Genomic DNA, 23,434 nt, shown 5'->3' on the forward strand with positions numbered 1-23,434 from the left:
TGAGGGGTATGAGTAGGGAATTTAATATGAATTTGAGTTTCCATGCTGTGACAGTACCTTACTGTTTTATCTAATTTCTAAAAAAAGATTTTATTTAAGTAATCTCTACACCCAACATGGAGCTTGAACTCATGACCCTAAGATCAGGCGTCACATGCTCCACTGATTGAGCCAGCCAGGCACCCCAATACCTTACCTTTTAAATAAACAGAACTATGCATCTATTTTGGCAAATGTAGCTCACTTCCCCAAATTTCACTCTTCTTAATTGCTCTTAGATACTCAAAAAAACTATAGACAGAAGTTGATAGAACCCTAGAAATGATGTGAAAGCTACATTTTATAAAGATGCCCACTGTTGGGAACATTTCCACCCACACAAACTAACAATTTTAAGGCTAGGTTTCTTGGTGGCCTAGATCTCCCCCTCAAGTACAGTTAGTAGATTATTAATATTTAATTAAAGAATGAAGTATCTGGTCAGTAATAAGTGTTGCATATATATTTTTTATTAAGTGTTTATATGAGCCTGATAAATTGCTTTAATCTTGGCCTTGATAAAACCTTCATAGAGTCCATAACATGCCGGACCATGGACTTTGTAGCATGAACTTAAGCTGGTAATTTGCCTGTAATGCACATCCTTTAGGTCTATTTTAAATAATCTGTAACATTATGTGGTGGCCCTTTTGTGTTGGTGTGTTCCTGGATTTTGTCTGTTGCCAGTATTGCTACCATTCCCAGTAGGGCATTCATTCAGAACTTAACATTCAGCAAACATTTGAGTACTTAGTTTCTGCCAACCAGTAGTTTGTGACTTAATTGCCTAGCGTCTTGGGAGTAATGTTAGCAGAGGATGAGTAAATCAGATCACAAGGCATTCTGGAGTGTTTGCGAAGCAGGTCATCCATACTGAACTTCAGGATGGTAAATGATCCTACATTCAGTATTCCAAGACGGTGCTATCTAATGTAAATTTCCTGTAATGATGGGGATGTCCATGTCTGTGCTATCTGATATGGTGGCTGCTAGCCGTGTGTGGCTATTAAACATTTGAAGTGTGGCTGATGTAACTGAAGAACTGAATCTTAAATTTAAATAGGCACACGTGAATAGTGGTTATGGTACTGCTCTTTCAGAAGGAAACTCGGAGACTAAAGGGATATTAAGAAATAATCCACTTATGATAGGTATTTCATATCCTCTTTAAAAATAATTTTTCACCTCTGCACACTCTGTTTAAATGCTTCTGGTTCAGAAAGACATGTGGTTAACAGCTCTTACCAGCTTCACCCAGCATTCTAGTATAAGTTCTGAAATTCAGAAAAACTATGCATAGCAGACACGTCAGGCATCCTCATGGCAAAATTTGGGTAGAACTCTTTGCTGACACTAAAATAGCTATTGTTAAAATGAAATAATTTTAAGAATTTGTGGCTTCCAATTAAGAAATTTAGAACATCAGAAAACATGTAGGAAAATATTTTGTGCCTAACTGTTGCTTTTGCCCTAACAGAGACCTATAGTTTTATCTTAACTCTGTCTGTATTCGAGGATGCTGGGTTGTTGAATGGCCATAGTACTTTCCCCCTAGATTACACTTACTCATCCTTTCCACCCCTAACTTTTCAGAGGTAATAATGCCAAGAAAAAAGCTGTGCAGAGAATTTGGATGAGGGCAGAAAATTTGGACATTGTCTCTTTGTTTTCTGGAACTTAATATCCTTACCTGTGGTGGGTAAAAGAATAGCTACATCTATCAGTGGGACAGAACAGCGAGCCCAGAAATCAGTCTATACAATACAGTTGACCCTTGAACAACACGGGGGTTAGGGGTGGAAAGGTAGAAAGCCCCACCACGGCTGCTGCACAGTCCAAATCCACGTAGAATTGTTGACTCCCCCAAAACTAACAGCCTGATGTTGACTGGAAGCCTTACTGATAACATAAACTGTCAACGCATATTTTGTGTGTTAAATGTATTATATACCATACTCTCAAAGTAAGCCAGAGAAGAGCATGTCCTTACGAATCAAAACAAAAAGTACATTACAGTACTGTCCTATATTGATTGAAAAAATCCCCATATAAAACCTGTGTTGTTCAAGGGTCAACCGTATACTCAACTGATTTTTGATAAAGGGTGAAGGTAGTTCAAGGGAGGAAGGATGGTCTTTTCCACACGTGATGCTGGGACAATTGGACACTCATACACAAAACTGAACCTAGACACAGACCTTACACCTTACATAAGAATTAAATCAGAATAAACTGTAAATCTAATTTTAAATATCAAACTATAAAACTTATGTAAGAAAACATTAAAACATGTATGTGACCTTCCGTTTGGTGATGAGATAGAACACTAAAAGCATATATGAAAGAAAAGAATTGACCAGTTAGACTTTATTAAAATGAAAAATATCTGCTCTGAAAGACACTGAGAATGAAAAGACAAGCCCCAGACTGGTAGAAAATATTTGCAAAGGACACATCTCCTAAAAGACTTGCATTAAAAATACACAAAGAACTCTGAAAGGGACAACCTAGTTAACAAACGGGTAAAGGATCTGAACAGACGTGTCACCAAAGAAGATCTAGAGATGGCAAATAAGCATACAAAAAGATGTTCAGTGGCAGTTGTTATTAGGGCAATGCAAATTAGAACAACAAAGAGATCTCCCCGTACCCCTGTTAGAATGGCAGAAGTCCAGGCTACTTACAACATCAAATGTTGGTGAGGATGTGGAGCAACAGGAACTCCCATTCATTGATAGTGTGAATGCAGAATGGTACAGCTACTTTGGGAGATGGGTAGTTTCTCACAGAGCTAAACATGGTCTTATACCATGTGACAGTGGTGCTCCTAGTTATTTACCGAACTGATTGGAAAACTTAGGTCCACATAGATACCCAGACGTAAATGTTTGTAGCAGCTTTATCATAATTGCCAGAAATTGGGAGCAACCAAAACGTCTTTGAATAGGTGAATGGATAAACAAGCTGTGGTACATCCAGACAATGGAATACTACTTGGCTAAAAGGAAAGAATTGTCAATCCATGCAAAAATAAAATCTGGGATGCTTGGGTGGTGCGGTTGGTTAAGCGTCTGACTCTTGGTTTTGGCTCAGGTCATGATATCAGGGTCGTGGGGGATCGAGCCCTGCATCAGGCTCCCTGTTCAGTGGGGAGTCTGTTTCTCCCTCTCCCTCTGCTCCTCCCCTCTGCTTGTGCTCTCTCTCTCTCTCTCAAATAAGGTCTTAAAAAAAAAAGTTACAAAAACAAAACTATAGAGCTGGTAAGTGGATTGGTGGTTCCCAGGGATTTGGAGGGAAGGGGTGTAAGAGGTTGAATAGGTGAAGCATAGGGAATTTTTTAGGGTCGTGAAGGTTTTTTGTATGATACTGTAATGGTAGGATATATAGCACTAGATATTGGTCAAAGCCTGTAGAGGTTTATAGTGCAAAGGGTGAACCTTAATAAATGCAAATTTAGGAGGTCAGGTGATCCCAGGATGGACTGCAGACTGATAAAACCATCGAATAACCTCACTGGAGGGGATGGGGAAAAAAAGATGCTGAGCTTGACCAACTTTGGAAATGAAGACTGTAAGGCTAAAAGCAAACGAAACTGTTCATAGGCACTGTATTTGGGGTGATAGTTACTTCTCATGGGGGTACTGGTTAACAATTTGGAAACCATTGTGCATGTATGCTGGAACTGAACAATTAATTAAATGGGTTTCTCACTGTTAGAGCTCAATTTCACAGATCAATAAGGAGAAGAGGCTAGAATGGTCCGTGTGGTAATGGATTTTTTGGAGACCTCAGTAAGCTCAGGTTTAGCTTAATATAGATGCAGAGGATATATAGAGGTATTTATAAATATGTATCTACACAGGTTAGTGGAACACAAATTTCCTTGTTCTGCAGGCTGAGAGGGCCTAGAAGCAATGACACCCCAGTAGCCATGGAAAAACCTAGTGCCCGGTTTGGAACACTAAGATTTGGTTTCCAATACCGTTCTGTAGTAATAGGAACCAAGGCTGCCTGGAACAATGGCTCATTCCAGGACTGGGGCAGAGAATGTACAGGATGGGCATGGAGTCTTTTACAGTGCCAGAGGAAAGGAAATGCTTAATTAAAAAAAAAAATCCACTGTGAAAGAGCTTCCAAAGGCCAAAGCTAGAACAAATGGAGCAACAAAATAAAATAGTGGATTATATAAAATGTTACATAATCACACAGAAATTGAAATACAATGTATAAAATACCCATGAGTCCATACCACTGTAAATAAATGCTTGAATAAATGAGACGAGAGAATTCCTTCTTAGAGGGGGTATATATATGGGGAAGGGGGGGTGAAGAAGTGAACTAATTAGGGGCCTGTGAATAGTACTACAGAACTGGGAAAAGGTGACTATTCTTCACCTAGAATGAGTGAGGGGGAGGAGCGCATCTCGAAAGATTATCTACTGCAGGATCTCAAAGAAAATTTCTGCATGCAATATGTCCACCTTTTCTATAAAGGCAGAGCAGACATGCCTGAGCATAGCAGTAGCAGGAAGGTGTGAGGAGAGAACAGCCGGACTAGGGGAAAAACGTCAAGAGAAGATCAGTGGATGAGCCAAAGAGGAATCGCAAGCAATGAATATGAAAGAACAGGGTGTAGATCACATTAGAGGAAGTGAGAAACAGTAGATTTTAAAATCTTCAGAAAAGGGAAAAAACAAAAAGGCCTTTAACTTGGCTGATGCAGAAGCCAAGTCCTTCCAACTGTTTTAAGAAACTAAAAACTTCTAAATTTATACTCATGGTTTAAAAAAAAAAAAAAAAGCTTCAAACTATTCAGAAAAGTATAAAGTGAAAGAAAAGTAGAAATTGCTGCCTGTATTCTCTGATCTCCTTTTCCACTGATACCTTGAATGAATAATTTGTTTATCCTACCAGAATTTCGTTTATGAATGTGAATGTGTGTGTGATTAAAACACACGTATAATCATAAATGGGATCATAATTATACTGTTTTGCAATTTGCTTTATTCACTAATATATCTGTCTATTCAGACTAATTATTCTTAAAGAATGTTATTTAACCCCCATTGGTGGAGATTTCATTGTTTTATTGTTTTGCCATTGGAGGCAATCGGTGTGTAGAGTACACCCATTGTGTCCCTCTGGAAATAATAGCAGTGTAGACTTACAGAAGTGGAATGATGAGGTCAAAGGGCATGTGCATTTGAGAACACACTAACCCTGACAAAATGAGCCATGTCTATTTCCCCATTCCCCTGTTTGGAAGAAGTTGACTTCAACCCTCATGGATGACTTTGAGAGGTTCAAGAGTTCAATGGGGGAAGTCACTGCAAATGTGGTGGAAATAGCAAGACAACCAGAATTGGAGCCTGAAGATGTGACTGAATCACTGCATTCTCAGGATCAAACTTGAACGGATGAGTTGCTTCTTATGGATGAACAGAGGAAGTGGTTTCTTGAGATGGAATCTATTGGTGAAGATGCTTTGAAGGTTGTTGAAATGACAACAAAGGATTTAGATTATTACATAAACGTAGTGGCAAGGTTTGAGAGGATTGACTCCAGTTCTGAAAGAGGTTCTATTTTGAGTAAATCATGTGCTACAGAGAAATTATGAAAGGAAGGGTCAATGTGGCAGGCTTCATTGTTGTCCTGTTGTTGGCCACAGCCACCCCACCTCCGCCAGCCACCACCCTGGTTAGTTATCAGCCATCAACACCAAGGCAAGACCTACCACCAGCAAGGTTATGACTGGCGGAAAGCTCAAATGATGGCTAGTATCTTTTAGCAATATTTTTAAATTAAGATATGTATGTTGCTTGTTTTAGACATAATGCTATTGCTTAGTAGGCTCGGGTATAGTGGAAACATTACTTTTATATACGTGCTGGGAAACCTTCATTAGACTTGATTTATTGTGATACTCATTGTATTGCACTGGTCTGGAACCGAAATCACAGGATCGCTAAGGTATTCCTGTATTTTTTTTTTTTTTTATGGTTGTGCCCCAGTTAATTTAATGCTACAATTGATGAATCTGATAGCATTATGGACAATGCAATCATGAACATTGTTGTATATACATATTTTTCAATAAAAATGGATAATACAAAATGCAGGTATTATAAATATAGCTTGGTAAACCATCAAAAAATAAATGTACCCAGGAAATACCTCCCACATAAGAAATAGAACGTATCCCAGAAGCCCCCCCTGTATCCTTCCCAATCACTACGCTTTCCCTGTTACCCAATCTTAACTGCTATTCTGATATATAGCGCCATAGATTATTAATGCCTGTTTTTACACTTTATATACATGGAATCCTACAATATATCTTATTTTGAGTATGGCTTCTTTCAGCATTATGACATTGATTCATACTATTTTAGCATTGGTTTGTTCATATTAATTGCTATGTATTATTCCATTGCATGCGTATACTGTTATTTTTTATTCAAGTATAATTAATACAGTGTTATATTAGTTTCAGGTGTACAGTGTAGTGATTCAACAATTCTATATATTTCTCGGTACTGATTGCAACACGCAACAAGTATACTCTTAATCCCCTTTATCTATTTCACTCATCTCCCCACCCACCTCCTCTCTGGCAACCATCAGTTCTCTGTATCTGAGAGTCTCTTTCCTTTGTTTCTCCATTTATTTCTTAAAGTCTACATGCGAGTGAAGTCATGAGTTTCTCTGACATTTCCTTTAGCGTTATACCCTCTACTTCCACCCATGTTATTGCAAATGGCAAGATTTCATTCTTTTTTATGGTTGGATGGTAATTCCAGTGTGTGTGTGTGATAATTCCAGTGTATGTGTGAATCCAATAACTTGTGTGTATATATACCCCATCTTCTTTATCCATTCATCTATTGACAGACGCTTGAGTTGTTTCCATATCTCACCTATTGTAAATAATGCTGCAATAAACATAAGGATGCATATATCTTTTCAAATTAGTGTTTTCATATGCCTTGGGTAAATACCCAGTACTGGAATTACTGGATCATGTGGTATTTCTATTTTTAATTTTTTGAGGAACCTCCATACTATTTTCCACAGTGGCTGCACCAGTTTGCATTCCCACCAACAGTGCACTAGGGTTCCTTTTGTTTCTTGCATTGTTGATTTTAGCCATTCTAACAGGCGTGAGGTGATTTCTCAGTGTGGCTTTGATTTACATTTCCTTGATAATGAATGATGTTGAGCCTCTTTTCATGTGTCTGTTGGCCATCTGGATGGTTTTGGAAAAATGTGTATTCAGGTCCTCTGCCCATTTATTTATTGGATTGTTTTATTGTGTTGAATTGTATAAGTCCTTTATTTTTGGGATATTAATCCCTTATTGGATATATCATTTGCAAGTATTTTCTGCCGTTCAGTAGGTTGCCTTTTTGTTTTGTTGATGGTTTCCTTTGCTGTGCAGAAGCTCATTATTTTGGTGTGGTCCTAATGGCTTAGTTTTGCTTTCGTTTCCTTTGCCTGAGAAGACCTGTCTGGAAAAATGTTTCTACAGTTGATGGCAGAGATATTACTGCCCATGTTTTCTTCCAGTAATTTTATGGTTTCAGGTCTCACATTTAGGACTTTAATCCATTTTGAGTTTATTTTTGTGTATGGTGTAAGATAGCAGTCCAGTTTCATTGTTTTGCGTGTGGTTGTCCAGTTTGCACAAGATCATTTGTTGAAGAGACTGTTTTTTCCCCATTGTATATTCTTGCCTCCTTTGTTGTAGGAGTTCACACATAATTGACTGTTGTTGTAGTGTTCACACTTAATTGGCCATATAAGCATGGGTTTATTTCTGGACTCTTCTATTCTGTTCCATTGATCTGTGTGTCTGATGTTGTGCCAGTAGCATACTGTTTTGATTACTACAGCTTTGTGGTATATCTTGCAATCTGGGATTGTGATACCTCCCACTTTGTTCTTCTTTCTCAAGGTTGTTTTGGCTATTTGGGGGTCTTTTGTGGTTCCATACAAATTTTAGTATTATTCTAGTTCTGTGAAAAATGTTTTTGGTGTTTTGATAGAGATTGCATTGAATCTGTAGATTGCTTTGGGTAGTATGGACCTTTTAACAATACTGGTTCTCTCAATCCATGAGCACGAAATACCTTTCCGTTCATATCATCTTCAGTTTCTTTCATCAGTGTTTTATGATTTCATAGTATAGGTCTTTCCGCTATATTAAGTTTGCTTCTAGGTATTTTATTTTTGGGGCAATTGTAAATGCCATTGGTTTAATTTAAAAAAATAGACCTACTTTGTTGAGAGTTTTTATCATGAGTGGATGTTGTACATTGTTAAATGCTTTTTCTTCATCTATTGAGATGAGCATATGGTTTTTATCTTTTCCATTATTAATGTGATATATCACCTTGTTTGATTTGCAGATATTTGTATCACACTTGTATCCATGGAATAAATCCCACTTGATCATGGTGAATAATTCTTGTAATGTATTGTTGGATTTGATTTGCCAATATATTTTTTTAAGATTTTATTTATTTATTTGACAGAGAGACAGAGAGAGAGGGAACACAAGCAGGGGGAGTGGGAGAGGAAGAAGCAGGCTCACAGTGCAAGAGCTTGATGTGGGACTCGATCCCATAACGCCGGGATCACGCCCTGAGCCGAAGGCAGACGCCTAACAACTGAGCCACCCCGGCGCCCCAGATTTGCCAATATTTTGTTGAGGATTTTTGTGTCTATGTTCATCAGAGATACTGGCCTGTAGTTTTTTGGGGCTTTTTGTTTGTTTGGTTTTTGTTTTGTTTTTGGTAGTGTCTTTATCTGATTTTGGTATCTGTAATTCTGGCTTTGTAGAATGAATTTGGAATCTTTCCTTCCCCTCTGTTTTTGGGAGTAGTTTTATTTTTATTTATTTATTTTTAAAGATTCTATTTATGTGAAAAAGAGCAAGTGGGCACCAGCAGGGGAAGGCCCAGAGGGAGAAGGAGAAGCAGGCTCACCGCTGAGCAGGGAGCCCGACGAGAGGCCCGATCCCAGGGCCCTAGGATCATGACCTGAGCCTAAGGCAGACTCTTAACCGACTGAACCACCCAGGCGCCCCAGGAATAGTTTTAGAATAATAGGTATTAACTCCTCTTTAAATGTTTGGTAGAATTCACCTGTGAAGCCATCTGGTTCTGAACTTCTTTTGGTGGGAGTTTTTGATTACTGACTCACTTTCATTGCTAGTAATTGGTCTATTCAGATTTCCTGTTTCTTCCTGATTCAGTTTTCAAGGTTATATGTTTCTAGGAATTGATCCATTTCTTCCTGGTTGTCCAGTTTGTTGGCATATAATTTTTTTGTGATATTCTCTTATTTTTAAAAAAGATGCTTTTAAAAGATTTGATTTTAGAAAGAGTGTGTGCACTCAAGTCAGGGGGAGGAACAGTGAGAGAGGGAGAGAGAGAATCTCAGACTCCTCACTGAGCACAGAGCCCAACACAGGGCTCGATCTCATGCCCCCAAGATCATGACCTGAGCTGAAATCAAGAGTTGGATGCTTAACTGACTGAGCCACCCAGGCGCCCTGATATTCTTTTTATACTCCTTTGCATTTCTGTGGTGTTGGTTGTTATTTCTCCTCCTTCATTTCTGATTTTATTTATTTGAGTCTTTTTTATGAGTCTGGTTAAAGGTTTATCAATTAGTTGATCGTTTCAGAGAACCAGCTCCTGGTTTCACTGATCTGTTCTTTGTTTTTTTTTAGTCTTTTATTTCATTTATTTCTGCTCCAATCTTTTTAATTTTTTTCCTTCTGGCTTTAGGCTTTGTTCTTTCTCTAGCTCTTTTAGGTGTAAGGTTACAATATTTATTTGAGATTTTTCTTGCTTTGTGGTATAAGCCTGCATTGTTAAAATCTTGCCTCTTTAACAGCTTTTGCTGCATCCTGAAGATTTTGGACCATTGTGTTTTCATTTTCCTTTGTCTCCATGTATTTTTTGATTTGCTCTTTGATTTCTTGGTTGACCCATTCATTGTTTAGTAGCATGATATTTAGCCTTCGTGTATTTGTGTTCTTTCCAGATTTTTTTCTTGAGGTTGGTTTCTAGTTGCATACTGTTGTGGTTGGAAAAGATGTATGACTGACTTCAGTCTTGTTGAATTTGAGGCTTGTTTTGTGACCTAACGTGATCTGTTTTGGAGAATGTTTACTGTGCACTTGAAAAGAATGTGTATTCTGTTTTAAGATGGAACCTTTTTTTTTTAAAGATTTTATTTATTTGAGAGATGGAGTGTACAAGCAGGGGGAGAGGCAGAAGCAGGCTCTCTGCTGAGCAGGGATCCCCACAAGGGGGTCACTCCCAGGACCCTGGGATCATGACCTGAGTTGAAGGCAGATGCCCAACTGACTGCGCCACCCAGGCACCCCAGATGGAACCTTTTGAATGTATCTGTTAGCCCCATCTGGTCCAGCATGTCCTTCAAAGCCACTGTTTCCTTATTGATTTTCTGTCTGGATGATCTGTCCATTGATGTAAGCGGGGTGTTAAACTCCCTTACTATTATTGTATTACAATCAATTACTTCCATTATGTTTGTTATTAGCTGTTTTATATATTTGGGTGCTACTGTGTTGGGTGCATAAGTATTTACATTTTTCTATCTTTTTTTTTTCTTTTAAGATTTTATTTTTAAGTAATCTCTACACCCAGCATGGAGCTTGAACTCACAACTCAGAGATCAAGAGTTGCATGCTCCACCAACTAAGCCAGCACGGTGCCCCACAATTGTTATATCTTCTTATTGGATCGTTCCCTTTATGATTCTATAGTGTCCTCCCTTGTCTCTTATTACAGTCTTTGTTTTAAAGTCTGTTTTGTCCAATATACATACTGCTACCACAGCTTTTCTTATCCATTTGTGTGATAAATGTTTTCATTCCTTCACTTCCGGTCTACACGTATGCTTAGGTCTGAAGTGATGCTCCTGTGGGCAGCATGTAGATGGGTCTTGCTTTTTTCTTTCTTTCTTTTTTTAAAGATTTATTTATTTAGAGAGAGCAAGAGAGAGCACATACAAGTGGGGGGATGGGCAGAGGGAGAGAATCTTCAAGCAGACTCCCTGTTGGGTGAGGAGCCTGATGCGGGGCTCGATCCCACGACCCATGAAATCATGACCTGAGCCAAAACCGAGTCAGACACTTAAGCAGCTGAGCCACCCAGGCGCCCCGTAGATGGGTCTTGCTTTTTTGTCCATTCAGTCACCCTATGTCTTTTGATTGGAGCATTTAGTCCATTTACATTGAAAGTGATTATTGGTAGGTATGTACTTATTGCCATTTTGTTACATGTTGTGTGCTTGTTCTCTGTTCCTTTCTTTTCTTGCTCTCTATGTTCACAGTTTGCTGGCTTTCTTTAGTGATATACTTGGATTCCTTTTTCCTTATTTTTGGCGTATCACTGGTTTTTGATTTGTTATATTTAGGTTCATATTAACATCTTATGTATATATCTGTGTATATTAAGTTGATGGTTGCTTAAATTTGAACCCGTTCTAAAAGCACTAAATTTTTACTCCTCTCCCCCCATACATTTTGTGTTATTATGATGTCATACCTTACATCCTTTTATTTTGTGAATCTCTTGACTGATTTTTACAGATATAATTGATTTTACTGCTTTTGTACTTTAACCTCCATGCTGGTTTTGTAAGTGATTAATCCACTTTTATTATTTAACTGTGAAATTTTTTCCTGTCCTAACTTTCTTACTCCTGATTATGGCCTTTTCCTAAAATTCAGGAACTCCCTTTGACATTTCTTGTAGGGCTGGTTTAGTGGTAATGAACTCCTTTAACTTTTGTCTGGGAACCTATGTCTCCTATACTGAATGATAGCCTTGCTGGGTAGAGTATGATTGGTTGCAGGTTTTTTTTTTTTTTTTCTTTCATCTCTTCGAATATATCCTGCCACCCTCTTCTGGCCTGTAAAATTTCTGCTGAAAAACCAGCGTATAGCCTTTTGGGGGTTCCCTTGTATATAACTGTTTGCTGCTTTTAAAATTCTCTATCACTACTTTTTGCCATTGTAATTATGTGGTTTGGCGCGGACCTCCTTGAGTTGATTTTGTTAGGGGCTCTCTGTGCCTCCTGGATCTGGATTTCTCTTTCCCTCCCTAGATTAGGGATGTTTTCAGCTATTATGTCTTCAAATAATTTTTTGCCCCTTTTTTCTCTCTTCTCCTTCTGGGATCCCTCTGATGCAAATGTTATTATGCTTGATGGTGTTGCTGAGTTACCTTAACCTATTCTTATTATTTATTATTCTTTTTTCTTTTTGGTGTTTGTCTTGGTAACTTTCCATTACTCTGGCTTCCAGCTCATTGATCCGTTCTTCTGTCTCCTCTAATCTGCTATTGATTCCTTCTAGTGTATTTTTAATTTCAGTTGTTGAGTCCTTCATCTCTGATTGGTTCTTTTCTGTATTTTCTATCTCTTTGATGATGGTCTCACTGAGATCCTCCACTCAAGTCCATCAAGTATCTTTATTACCATTAGTTGGAATTCTTTTTGTTTGTTTGTTTGCTTAAGTAGGCTCCATGCCCAGCATGGACCCTAACCACAGGGACTGAATCTATGACCTGAGATCAAGATGAGCTGAGATCAGGAGTCAGACACTTAACCAACTGAGCCATGCAGGCACCCCCATTACTTTGAATTCTTTATCAGGCATATTGCTTTTCTCCGTTTCATTTAGCTGTTAAAGGGCCAGTCTGGAGTTGCCATGGGATTGTAGTTGGGTGGTGTCAGCAGTCAGACCAGATCCCTGTTCTTAGCCTGTTTCCTGGGGCTGTGGTTCACCAATCTGCAGGATGCTCTCCCTGCCTTGTCCCTTAGGAGGATTTTGTTGGTGGGCAGAGTCTGCAGTCCAACCGGATACCTGCCCCCAGTCTGTTTGCTGGGGCGTAAGTGAGCCTGACCTGCAGGGCTATTTCTTTGTGTTCCCCTCTGAGAGGTGGTTGGTGGGTGGGGCTGACAGATCAGATGTCTGCCCTGAGTCCATTTGCTGGGGCTGGAGTTGAACTGGTGTGTGTGGTTATCTTCTATCTCCGGGGCAGGAGTCACTTTGTAGTGGTTGCTTATGGGGTTTATCGTGGTGGGAGCTGCTTTGGAGGGACTCCTGCCACTTGGGTGTTGGATGGGGCAGATCCACAGGAGAACACGGGAGCTGGGTGGTGGTAGTAAGGTAGGTAGGGGGTGTTTATGCTGTTCCCAGAAGTGTCTGTCTGTCTAGACTTGGGGGTGTGGGGAGAAACGGCTCGTGACAGCTCTTTTGTTCTTGGAGATGTCTCCTGAAGATCTCTGCTCCTCCAGTGCAGGTTCTAAGATTAATAAGTAAATCTCCTTCCAGGCATACCCCAGGAGCTTTTCAAACTGCTGCTTCTATGCTGTTTCTATGTGGGGTTGTTATGCTGGCTGTTTAAGGGTGGACACTGTTTCATATTGCCCTCCAGCTCTCCCAGAGCTAAGCCTACTGATTATTAAGGTACCTGGAGGGAAGCCCTGCTGATTGTTAAACCTCCCAGTTAAGCTTCACTGGTTTTTAAAGCCAAGTGATATGGGGACTCATCTTTCCAGTGCAGGTCACCCCTGCCTGGGGTGCCGGGTGTGGCTGGGGTCTGCCCTTCTCCCTTCTCCATGCTTGTGGTGTCCCTCCAGTTGGTGATTAGTTTGGTTCCCAACTGTGTCTCTGCCCCTCCTACCCCTTCCAGTGTGGCCTCCTCTCTACGACTAACTGGGGGATGTCTGTTCTACTAGTCTTTGGGTTTGTTTTCTGGGCTAGTTGCTCTGCTGTGGCTGTTACCTAGGTATGTCCGTGGGAGGGGGTGAGTTTAGAATCTTCCTACTCTGCCATCTTCGCAGAAGTCCCATATGCCTGTGTTTTTAATCTTAGCAATCTTACTGGGAAAATACAGTCTCTCTGTTGTATTATTTTGCATTTATTTGTAATTTTGTTCACATTTGACATTTAAATTTTTTGTGTGTAGTCTTCGTCTGTGTCTCATTCCATTTTTCCATTTTTTTCTTACTGAATTGTAAGAGCTCTTTGATATTATGAAAATTAGTCCTCTGTTTCCATATTGCTGCAAATATTTTTTTTCCAGTGTATCGCTTGTCTTTTGACTTCATTTCATGCCATATAGGTTTCTGATTTTTATGCTGTTGGATTGATAAATATTTATCCTTATTGCTTCTAGGTTTTGTGTCGTGTTTGCAAAGGCCTTCCCTTAGAAATTATTCTTAAAAGATACAGAATGTAAAAAAAGGATAATGTTTTAAAACCAAGATTATATAAACAGTGAGCAATGGTTAAATGAAAGAAATTTGTGCAGTGAAACTATATTATACACTTTTTGTCTTTTAGGTTTTCTCATGCAGTTTTTAAGAGAATTGGCAGAATATCATCAGTCCAAAGCGAGCTGTGATATGGAAACTCAGACAAGTTCAGCATTTCCTAGCAAAGACTCTCTTGGTAACTGCAGCCTTCTTTCAGAATTTTAATTGTGCTGTTTTCTCTTCAAATGATGGAAATGACCTGATTTACTGTATTATGAGCTTGTTCCTTGACTGGGAGGGATGCAGCCTGCAGGTGGCAGAGGTGGCAGGAGTATTCATTTCCTCTGGTGTCATTGAGGGAAGGGACCAGAACGCTCTCCAGTACTGCTCCCTCCCCTGGTGACCGCTAAGGCTGCACTTTCCAAATCTCGGGGGAATCCAGAGACCCATGTTCTTCCTTGTGTGTTGCATTCAGCCTCTTTTAACTGGCAAGTTCTTCCCTATATCTCATCTAACTTTATTTTACAGCCACTAAGTGAGAAAATCCTAGACGAGTTGCATTGCAGAGAACTAGAGAAGTCAGTCAGTGGTGTATCACTTCAGTTTATAGTTGAGGAAATGGGGGTCCCCAGAGGAAGAGCAACTTGGAAACAGCCTGGGGCAGAATTAAAATTATGTGATTGATTTCATGACCCTTCCTGAGTCTTAAGGAGTAATGGTGCTTTTAACCTGTAAGAAGATAAGCCTATAATTTGTAAAAGCTACACTGTATAACTAGGCCTTTATTTTGGCATAGGTTTTATGTCATTGGGAACATGGTACATGCTTATTCTAGAGCAGTGCTGCCCAATAATATAGCCACATGTGTAATTTTTAATTGCCTAGTGGCCATAGTAAAAAACAAAATAAAACCCACAGGTGAATTTGTTTTAATATATTTTATTTAACCCAATATGACCAAAATATTCCAACATGTAATCAATATAAAAAACATTAATGAGATTATTTTAGATAAAATTTGTGTTCAGTCTTCGAAATCTGGTGTGTTTTACACTCAGAGCACATGACAGCTCAGATGGTCACATTTCATCTACTCAGTGGCTGCATGCGGCTAGAGAGTCCCGTATCAAACAGCACAATTACAGAGCATTTGGAAAATACAGAAAAGTAAATGGAAACTATGTCTAAAGTTCTATAAAGAGATGAACACTGCCAGTACTCCTGCCAGCCTTTTTTTCTGTGCATCCTCTTTGGTGGGTGTTGGTGTTCTCTGTGGCTGAGATCATCCTCTAGGTCCAGGTTTGCATGCTGCCACATGGTTGATTCTGATCTGCAGTTGGTTTGAGGGCTGTGGGTCTACTGGAGACAGCACTAGAATGGGAGGCAATCAGTCTCAGTCCCAGTTACGCCGTTACGTAGTTGCTTAGCCCTCTAGGGCTCACTTAAACTGAATGCAGCACTTTTTCCTTCCCTGTAAAGCAGAGGAGTTGAAATATATGATACTTGTTTTATTTTAAGGTCAGTGTTTTGAACATGTAAGTCACCTTTAACCAAAGTCCACTAAAAGCGCTCTCTGCTTTGGCACTTAGGGACTGCAGAGATGCCAGTGTTTTCTGACTTATACTGTACTCTTTGCTTTCTTTGCCCCTGGCATTTGAGGATGAAAGTTTTCTAACATACGGAAAGGTTGAGGCAGTTGTACACTGAACACTCGTATACCTAGATTCTCCCAGTAAATTTGTGTGATACTTGCTTGAGCCCTTGTCTGTCCCATCCATTAATCTGTCTTAATTTTTTGATGTTTTAAAGTCCATTGCGGTGATCCCTACACTTTCCCCTAAATATACTCTTTGCTTTTGAACAGAGCTCTAGCCTCTTGCTCACTTGACCACATTTCTCTGTCCTAACTTCCTATGTTGTTGTTGTTTTTAATAGCAGAAAAGCTTCAGCTCATTGATGATCAGTTTGCAGATGCTTGCCCTCAGCGTCCCAAGTTAGAATCTTTAGAAATAAAGTTAAATGAATATAAGAGAGAAATAGAACAGCAGCTTCGGGCAGAAATGTGTCAAAAGGTAAGTTGTATCTTGTTGCTGTTAGGAAGAGTGATATTGGTGCTTATCTTTTAATGTCTTAATCTTAGGTATAAGGGGAAAAAGTCTCGAATCTTTATTAATGAGTATGATAAACTATTGCACATATGATTTTTCTTTCTACTTGACGTCATTTTTTGCGCCTTTTGAATGACTGCTACAGGTACAGTGAATGAGATGAAGCTAGAGATGGGTTAAACTAAATCTGTTTAAGTAGAGCAGTAGTGTTAAACCGAACCACCAAGAGAGAAGTGGTTTCTGTAGTACAGTTATTGGTATTTACAGTTATTTGTGATCAATTGGCAGTGGAAGTATTTTAAAGATACGGAAATAGCAAAAGTTAAAATGGAAGAGAAAAGAAAGGCCGAGAGGGAATTAGCTGAGTTCCGGAATGAATTGGAGCGAGCTTGTCAAGCAAAATCTGAAGCCCTCATTTCTCGGGAAAAGATGGCTCTTGAGAGAATTCAAAAGCACCAAGAGGTAATATTTTAAAATTATTTACTGGGTGTGTGTTTCCTGCAGCTCTTAGTAGATTGGCTCAAGGCCGGAGACTGGGTCGGGGTAGTCAGTTAGACAAGACAGAGCCCTACAGGAGTGAGTACTAGGGACAGGGGTCAAGAGCACAAGTGGAAGGATCGGCCTTGAAAAGGATATGCAGACTTCATTCCTCTGAAACTGCTGGAAGGAAAGAACTGTGAGTGCGAACATCCACGTGGGGATGGTAAGCTCCATTCCCTCAGGCAGACTTCAGGGTCAGGGAGGCAGCTTCAAGGAGAGGATCAGCAGTTTTGGAATGGCTACGTGGGGGGTAGAGGCAGAGCAACGCTCCGAAGCAGACAAGACTGACGGCACTGTGCTGAGGACCCCACTGAGATGGGCAGCTGCAACTGATGTAGACCGGACCGAGCACTTGCAGGTGATTGTTCTGTTCCAGCTCTTGGGAGGCTTTGTAAGGTTAGTGAGGGGAGAAAGAGGCGCCTGGGGAGTGGAGCTTTATAGAGCTGAATTGACTTGGCTTGAGAAAGGCAGCCTATTTAATTGAGGACATTAGGGTTCGGTGGGGTGGTGAAGGGACCCAGAGGGGAAGGTGGGTGGCTACTAACCCAGAGGAGAAGGGAAGGCCATGTGGCAGTGTCTGAGACCTCAAGGACTAGGTCTGGGTCTACCGACCAGTGGAAGGATAAGAATGGGCCGAGAGGATAGGGTTGCAGGTGGAAGTGTCACATGAAGACTGGACACAAAACTCAGTGTGCTGCCATTGGGTCAAAGGGCAAGGTCCCCGGAGTGGCAGAATCCAGGCCTGCAGAAGTCATCCAGGGGGCCATTTGATCTTCTGTCGAGGGAAGTGACTGGACCGGAGGTGGAAAGGTTGAGGCGTGGCAGGAGGCGTGGGGCCCACTCTTGTAGGAAAATCCAGTTCCTTTCCCAAGGGGCTATCTTCGACCGGCCTGGATTGGGAACAGTGTTTCCTGTGTCCAGAACTGCTGCCGTCAGGAGCTGTGGAAGTAGAACGGCTCCCTCCCAGCACCCACCCTGGCTTGGGGCTTTTCTCAATCAGACCCAGTCCTTTCATGCTGATTGCACCCCCTGTACAATTTTGTTTACCATTTCTGGTGATTGGGCTCCTATAAAAATAAATGTAGGAAGTGCAGTCTTTGAGATGATTGGATTATGTTTAGATTAACAACTGCATCCTCAAGACAGGTGACTGACTAGTTCCGACCTTTTACCAGACCAGAATATTCATTTAGTTAACGGAGTCTGAAGGCTCTGGAGAAGATGGCCCTCCTATGCAAAGCATCGTGCCTTTCTTCCACCACCTGGAATGCCCTTCTCCTTCTGTCCCTGATGAAACCATCTTGGCCTTCAAAATCCAGCTTGAATTTCACCTCCTTGTGATGCCTTCCCTGGACTCCTACTGATAGACTCATTCCGGTGTCGCTCCTGCCACAGAGTCTTTATGTATTTTGGTTATAAAATCCTCACATCATAGTCTGAAGATTTCTGTCTCCCTGACTGAACTGTGAATTTTGTGAAGATGGGGCCTGTGTCTGTCCATCTTTCTCTGTCCAGCTCCGGGTGTGCTGTTTGACATAGGCTAGGTGTTCCGTGAAGCCTTGCTCAGCGAACACACAAATGGAAGTGTGGCCCATTCCTTCAGCTTGCTACTGCTGAGTCAGAACGACTTAGGAACTGAAACTTTCCGATAGCAGCAGAACCAGGGGAATTCTGTTCTTTCGAAGTTTTATTGCTAAGCCCACATTTTGTCATTTTTTTCTTGCTGAAGCACTTACTCAAATTTTAAGTGTCTGGGAGATGTGAAGTAGAATAAATAGACCAGGGGTTTTAGGAATACAGGATAATGAATGGAGTTTCGCAGTCATTGAAGGAGGGAACACATGTTTGGGGAAGGACTTAGGCAAAAAGCATACCTTGAATTGGAACCTCTTGAAAGGGAAACTGTAACCCTAAATGTCTGGAATTTGTACTCCGGAATTTAGGAAGCAGGATGTTAGTTCAGATCTGTTTGATTTTCTTCAGCTTGCTTACTAAAAATGAATGCTTTCATACACAGATGGAAACCAAAGAAATTTATGCTCAGAGACAGCTTCTACTAAAAGATATAGATTTGCTAAGAGGCAGAGAAGCAGAGCTGAAGCAACGAATTGAAGCTTTTGAATTGTGAGTAACTTGTGTTCGTTTTGGATATTCAGAATAAATGAGGTTTAAAAGAACTAAATGGGTGTCTTAATAGTCTGATGCTAATTGCCAAGTAGAGTTTTTGGTTGTAAAAGTGACAACACCTGGTTTTAAAAGGCACAAGTTAAGAGAAAGACTAGGGTTTCGTTTATGAAATATTAGACATTAGGGTGAAAAGCAGAATGAGACACCATCATCGGGTTACAGTAAGACCAGATACATGATTTGAAGACGCTAAAAACGCTTTGACAGATCCTGTGTTTCTCATTTACGTTCTGTCATTCAGATCTGATAGTTTCACATGCACATGGCTGCTGAACTCCAGATACCCAGACCTTCCACCTTTACCTGCTCTGCTGTCAAAAAAAAAAAAAAAAAAAGAAAAGCAATGTGGTGGTTCTGACTTGAGTTGTACTGGGTGACACTATTTCTTCTGGTGTGTGTGTTACTTTTTCTAAGTGCTCACAGATGTATCAGCCTTCAAATCTTACCTGGGGTTAATACCAAGCTCACCAGTCTGTAGTTAATAAGGAATAAGCTTGCTTTCCCATTTGGGATCTTGACATGCAAAAATACTTCAGGAATCCGATTTTATTTAAGAGTTCGTCTCTGTGTTCATTAATGTTGTTTTTTTTCATTTACGTAGGCTCTATTCATTTGATTTCTTCTCTCTGCCTGCCTTACTCTCCTTTTGGTGATACTGAAGTGGCACATTGATAATGAGAGAGAAAAGTAAAGGGGCAAAATTTGGGCAGATTCTCGATTACATAATCATGATTGTATAATCACTTCCTTACCTCCAAGTCCCCGACTCTTCTCGTCTAACTAAGCATGTTCACTACTTAAATGGATTTAATGCTCCTTTGCTTTACAGATTAGCCAGCAGAGGGAGCTCTAACACAAAGCCTTTATCCTTTGCTTGGACCGGTGTTCATAGCACTCTTCACTGTGGTTTGGTCTAAGTACCTGTGAACCTGATTCCTGGCTCTGGAATTGGTTTTGTGGGTAATTGGAGGTCTCACCATGAAAAGCACTCCGTTCTCTGGATTTGGAGGTTCTGAAAGACCCATCTATTGTTTGCTCTCTCTTTTGGCACCCTTCAACATTCAGTCGATGGGTTATTAAATGCCAAAATTGAATTTGCTACCTATAATTCTTATGGGCTCATCCATTAAGTCTCACAGTTAGAAATAATATTCTAGAAGAAACAAGTATTTAAGTACACTGGAGTTTGGTTTGTAGCTTCGTAACTAAAAAACATCTGTCTTTCATCCCTAAATTGACAATGGCCATTGATTCCCTGTAACCCTTTTTTGAGTGTGGATCTTCTTCTGTAAGAGACCACTTTGGTCTTGGTGCATTCACACTCCCCTTAGCCAGGTGCCACCAGATAATTCCTTCTGCTAGTTGATGAACTAAGTCAGTTCATAAAATAGATGAGAAACGAACACACAGGTTATTTTCCCCCCTAAATTTGTTACTTCAGATGTTGTGGTTTTCTTCTTTGCTTTCTCTATTTTTGCTAATTTCAGGACTCAGAGGCTGCAAGAGGAAAAAAATAAAAGCATAACTGACGCACTTAGGAAGCGGGAGCTGAATGTAAAGAGCATTGAGGAGAGCTATCACCAGAAGCTCAAGAATGAACTTCTCAAGTAACTGCTTGGCATTGCTAAAGGAGTCTCGTGTTTCATTAAGTTGCTAGAAGCACAGCAACACTGATGAAATAGATAAGACGGACAGTTTATGGCAAAATTGGTGTTTAAAAAAATACAGGTTTTCATTGGTGGTCAAGCCTTTCCCATGAATATTTAAGATGAATTTTAAAAGATACAGAGAATAGCATCCGCTGCTCATTCTTTCTTGTAGCTTCTGACACTTACCGAGGGCCTCTGGTTGCTTCAGTTTTTAGGGCACCTTAGGACTTGCTCAGTTTGCAGAGCTGAGCAGCTGCAAAGTCGGAAGTACAATCACTTTCCGTTCTCTCCTCCTACTGGCATGAAGATGGGGATAGGCCACAGTTCCTACAGTGATCTCCTTACCAATTACCGGGTTCATCACTGAATGTGTGCCTGGTATTCCTTCAAGGTTCTGCCAAGTCCGAATCCAGAAAAAGGATTAGCTATATAAAGCAAAACACAGCATAGGAGAGGAGAATATGGACAAGTGTGGTCCCCAGGGCTTTCCTATGGCCTGAGTCTTAGTCATTGGCCTCATTTTTATTGCCTTGCTCATAATTTGTCATTGGTATTCCATTACATGGTACCCGCAAAGGCTTCTGGAGGTTATTCTTTAAAAGAATTCTCTTAAAAAAGAAAAGTAGCACCTTTTCATTGTAACAGTTTTGAAATGATGGATTTTATCTATATATGTTATGTCCGCTCCTCTAACATACTAGCGAACACTGAGGTAACTCTAGTTGTTACACATATTTTTCTTCCTTTATTCCTCAGTTTGTTAACTTTGCATAGCTGTGGAGATAGTGAACTGTTTGGTATCATTTGTTTGGCTTTGGGTGTCCTCATACGGCTTTAGCAAGTGTGGAAGGTGGGAGGATATCACAGGATTGCTTCTCCTTCCTTTCTCTGGCCTCTGAACCAGAAAGTCAGCTGGTAATAGCTGGTGGAGACGGTGGAAGCCCCGTGAGATGTGCCTTTGGGTATCGCTAATTCAGGTCTAATGCTGTTGGCAGTTGGCTCACAAGACTGTGCTCAGCTTTTAAGGGCAAAAGTTCTTACCTTCGGGAGGGGAGATGGGACAGGTGAATTTCAAGTCACAGACTTGGTTATCATTTGGGTTTATAGTCTGTCATGCACACTGTAAGTTGACCTTAATTTACTTCCTTGGGTCAGCCGAGACCAACTGAGAAAGAATTGTTCTCAGTAACCTCACAACAACAACAGGCCTCTTGATTTGTGTGATTGAGTTTTGGGAATTGACAGGATCACAGCAGGGTTTTACGGACCTTTTATATTCAGAATTCAGATCCCTGGCTTTTGTCTTGAGAGAGCCCGAGGTTTATGTGTTGTCACGTTCGGTGCCCTTCGATGCCCTGGTGCTGTAGATAAGCTCGTGTATTGACAGCGGTCCGTCCGGGAAAGTGACCAGGAGCTCATTTTTGGTTCTTCTGGTTTGCAGGTATCAACTTGAACTAAAGGATGACTATATCACCAGAACTAACAGGTTGATTGAAGATGAAAGGAAGAATAAAGGTGACTCTGGGGGCAAGCTGTATTTTTCAGTGCTGATGTGGGCTGTTAGCTTCCTAGTTGGGCCTGTTCTATATTCTAAAAAAGATGTAGCTTACACATTGTTGTTACTACAAAAATCACATGTTTTTTGTTTTTTTTATTTTATAAAATAAAAAAATACTGTCTTACTACATTTTTGTGAACCTTAGTGTTTAACCTTTTGTGTATTCACAGAGGTCAGTGATTTATCAGCAGGATTTTATCCAATTTTATTTCAGTGTATTTTGATAAATGTGATTGTCAAGAAGGTGGCAGCAACTTATTGCCATCCTGTAAATACCACTCTTAACCATGAGAGACTTCCTTTTTTCCCCAAGGAAAATTTTAAATTCTCTGTCCCTGTGATCTAGTTTCTTATTTCTTTTACTTCTAATGTATTTTTGTGCTTCATGATATTTTCACTTGACCTGTAGCCTCTTAAACTCTTGTATACATTATCCCGATACTAAGAAAGTTGGGTCATTTTTCAGTCTTTGAGATATTTTACATTTTAATATATGTCTAGGAACATGTCGATGACAAGAGGTTAAACTTTTAGTGGCAATTTCAGATGGACTCTGGGGAGCGCACCGGGGCTGGGTGCTTGATACTGCCCAGCCAGGTCGCCCAACGTGGGGCTGCCCCTTCGCAACTGTCTTGTGGGGGCCCATGCTTGTGTAGGTACCCGTACCATCGTGTGTTCAGCAAAGCGTTTTTTTGAGGATGTAACTACATAGAATTCTGTTAGGTGAAGTAAAAACGATAAAATAGTAACTACAAAATCATACCAGACAACTAAATCTCTGTCTTCAAGGAACTTCAGCCCTGGTGGCGTGAGGGCCCTGTGCTCTGAGCGGATGGTGTAAATGCTGAGGTGTGTGTAGCAGGAGGAAGTTCGCCACGTATTTGAATGTTGCAACTAACGTCCCATCACCTGTTGCGTAACAGGGCGTATTTCCTACTTGTCTGCTGCTTTTTTTTTTTTTTTTTTGACCCTGACATCTGTTGTTTAGATGATGAAATAGTAGTCATTAGGGCTGACCTATGGGCCATAAATTATTAAATGATTTTGTA

The 23,434-nt window shown here is 40.3% G+C and overlaps 1 protein-coding gene across 14 annotated transcripts in view; it reads left to right on the plus strand.

Annotated features, from left to right (window-relative positions):
* OFD1 (OFD1 centriole and centriolar satellite protein) overlaps positions 1-23,434 on the plus strand; it is a 56,094-nt gene that overhangs the window by 15,036 nt on the left and 17,624 nt on the right. For 9 of the 14 annotated variants that reach the window (XR_008958652.1, XM_057310098.1, XM_057310120.1 and 6 more), the window contains 6 exons: positions 14,432-14,539; positions 16,279-16,415; positions 16,740-16,913; positions 19,009-19,115; positions 20,666-20,785; positions 22,269-22,342. Coding sequence is in view for 13 of the 14 variants with exons in the window: in XM_057310098.1 (XP_057166081.1) it covers positions 14,432-14,539; positions 16,279-16,415; positions 16,740-16,913; positions 19,009-19,115; positions 20,666-20,785; positions 22,269-22,342 (720 nt within the window). In the remaining variant the exon portion in view is untranslated. The remainder of the gene's footprint in view (positions 1-14,431; positions 14,540-16,278; positions 16,416-16,739; positions 16,914-19,008; positions 19,116-20,665; positions 20,786-22,268; positions 22,343-23,434) is intronic. The other 5 variants (XM_057310116.1, XM_057310117.1, XM_057310128.1 and 2 more) reach the window with 2 other exon arrangements.

Source organism: Ursus arctos, chromosome X (genome assembly GCF_023065955.2).
Source record: "Ursus arctos isolate Adak ecotype North America chromosome X, UrsArc2.0, whole genome shotgun sequence".
NCBI classification, from domain to species: Eukaryota; Metazoa; Chordata; class Mammalia; order Carnivora; family Ursidae; genus Ursus; species Ursus arctos.